We start from the raw sequence: 2,500 nt of genomic DNA, 5'->3' as shown, positions 1-2,500 counted from the left end.
CGTGACTCTGCCTTGCATCTTCCTCTACGCCTTCCTGCGCGTCGCCCCCGCGCTCCTCGTCGGGGACATCCTCTTCGTCTTTGTCTCGATGCTGCAAGTAATCCAAGTCATCATACAGACGGCACTTATCCACGACGGCCTCAGACGGCGATCCAACTCCTCCAGTCTCAGACGAAGAAAGCCAGGTCGGGAGATCCTCACCTTCCTCGTCGTAACTAACGTGGCCCTCTGGCTCCTGCAGACGTTCGAGATCAAGAGTTCGGAAAGTAACTCGGAACTTTACAAATTTTACGGAAAAGTGAGTATACCGTGGCCATCTCTTGACTCACCTAGAACTAATTTCCACTTATTTGTTAATCTTCCATAAGCTTTACAAAAAAGTATAATGAATCTGATCATTCACTTATACAGATCACCTTGAGTGCCCTCGTACAAAGACATAACAAAACTTCCTCTACCGTTTCAGGAATTATGGACGCTGCTGGGACACCTGACGCTGCCTTTTGCTCTCTTCTACCGCTTCCACTCGTCGGTGTGCCTCGCCGATATGTGGAAGGAGTGCTACGAACCCGATCATTCCCATTAATCAACACCATTAACCAAGTCATGTCTTTTATAAAATACAATAGTTCGGTGACCCCAACTTCGAGGGGCGTGGAAACCAGAACACTGAACTTCTTCCTTTACATTACTGAAATTATTTCAAGTTTGCATTATTTTATCTTTCTTTCTTTCTCGTTTTGTAATACGATATCATTGCAACATAGTAAGGTCATCATTTTGTTAAACAGGTTGACCTAAGAAGGGAACAGGGGTCCATAATGAAATAGCATGGATGTTAGTTCTAGTAACTAAACAATCCAGGAACTACTTCTGTTGTAAAGGTTTTGTGGAGGTCGCCTTTTTTGTACAGAAAGGAGGCGTAAGTCTCACTACACCGGGAGTTTCCAACCTGGAGTACATGTGTCTCGAGGGATTCAGCTGCAAAGGGTACAACAGTGTCTGAGATATTAACCATAGTGTTCAATGCTGAGTACTGTGCAGTTACTATTGCATACCATGAATAACGTAGAACAAGGCATGTGGACAGCAAGTATGAAGCACTTTGTCGATATCATCATTGGTCCAAGATCTTCGTATAGGCTCTCCATTTACAAATTCCATGACCACAACATTGATCCTTATTTGATATAAGAGAACCCGCCAGAATCCCCAAGAGATACCAAGGAATTAAAAGGGGGGGGGGGGGGGACCTTTGCACTAGACGAATCAATCTGCATGCACAGTGTGGCTGACAGCTTGCACGCTTATTGAGGATGACTATTATTACTTTTTTTCCGACTATTCTGATTTATTTCACCTATAGATAGTCACAAGATGTATATCCACACACATCCGCATGTGCGTGTGTGTTTCTATTTATCTACCTATCTGTCTGTCTATCTATATCTGTCTATACACATTATATGTATATATGTATATATGTATGTATATACATTTATATAAATATACATACACATATATACATATATGTGTGTGTGTGTTTTTTTGTGTGCGCGCATGTGTGCTGCACGAAGGGAAGAACAAGAAAACGCACGAATACGCCGAAGGCCTTTTCATTATATAGTTTCTTCAGGATAGGTATAATCAGTGTTATTTATTACATCATTTCCGAAAATGTACAGAAATAATGATCATAGCCGAGAATGTCCAGAAAATAATTAAACTTGCATACATGATAACATTGCATTTAAACCAACTGATCCCGTCGGTCTCCTTGATTTGTCTGTAAGCTACTCTAAAGAAGCAATATAGCGAAAAGGCCCTCGACACACACACACACACATATATGTGTGTCTGTATATGTATATATATACAGATATATATGTGTGTATATATACTTATATACACACATATATATTTATATATGTATATATGTGTGTATATATATACATATATATATGTATCTATGTATATGTATGTATGTATGTATGTTTGTATGTATGTACGTACGTATTTATGTACGTACATGCTTACGAATAAAACCGCATGAATCTTAATTGTAAACATTATGATCTTTCACTTTCATTGTCGTAATGTATCTATTCGTATAATTATTTTTTCATTTTATTTTTCACTAGTAATCTCAAACCTAAAACATTATATCCAAGATGTTTTCAAATCTTACAACCCACAGCCGCCACCTTCGCATCACGATTCTCCTTTGTTCTGACGCATCGAGGGACTACCGACATATTTGTTATCATCCATTATTCAGTTTTCGTAATTACCGAATGGGGAATCGATGGTTAAATAATTAATTACCTATTTTGGGAACTGGGTTTCAGAAAGAGGGAGTAATTGTACATAGATTATTTTAATCTCAGTATATATGGAATTGGCATTGGATATAAAATGAAAAAAAAAAAATGGCGGTTAACATAAGAAGAGGATAAGCTAGAGACGAAATCAGACAGACCGACATATAAAGAAGACCGAC

The 2,500-nt window shown here is 38.6% G+C and overlaps 1 protein-coding gene across 1 annotated transcript in view; it reads left to right on the top strand.

The window, feature by feature from the left end:
* The window catches only part of LOC125037868 (proton channel OtopLc-like), a 5,300-nt gene extending 4,211 nt beyond the window's left edge, over positions 1-1,089 (top strand). Inside the window, exons 4-5 of the mRNA XM_047631109.1 lie at positions 1-298; positions 467-1,089. The exon at positions 1-298 is cut by the window's left edge and continues 659 nt beyond it. Of these exons, the coding sequence (XP_047487065.1) occupies positions 1-298; positions 467-586 (418 nt within the window). The 3' untranslated portion in view covers positions 587-1,089. The remainder of the gene's footprint in view (positions 299-466) is intronic.
* Positions 1,090-2,500: the final 1,411 nt, after the last annotated feature.

Source organism: Penaeus chinensis, chromosome 24 (assembly GCF_019202785.1).
Source record: "Penaeus chinensis breed Huanghai No. 1 chromosome 24, ASM1920278v2, whole genome shotgun sequence".
Lineage (NCBI taxonomy): Eukaryota > Metazoa > Arthropoda > Malacostraca > Decapoda > Penaeidae > Penaeus > Penaeus chinensis.
Note: the sequence above shows the minus strand (reverse complement) of the source record. Positions and strands in the feature narration are given on the sequence as shown.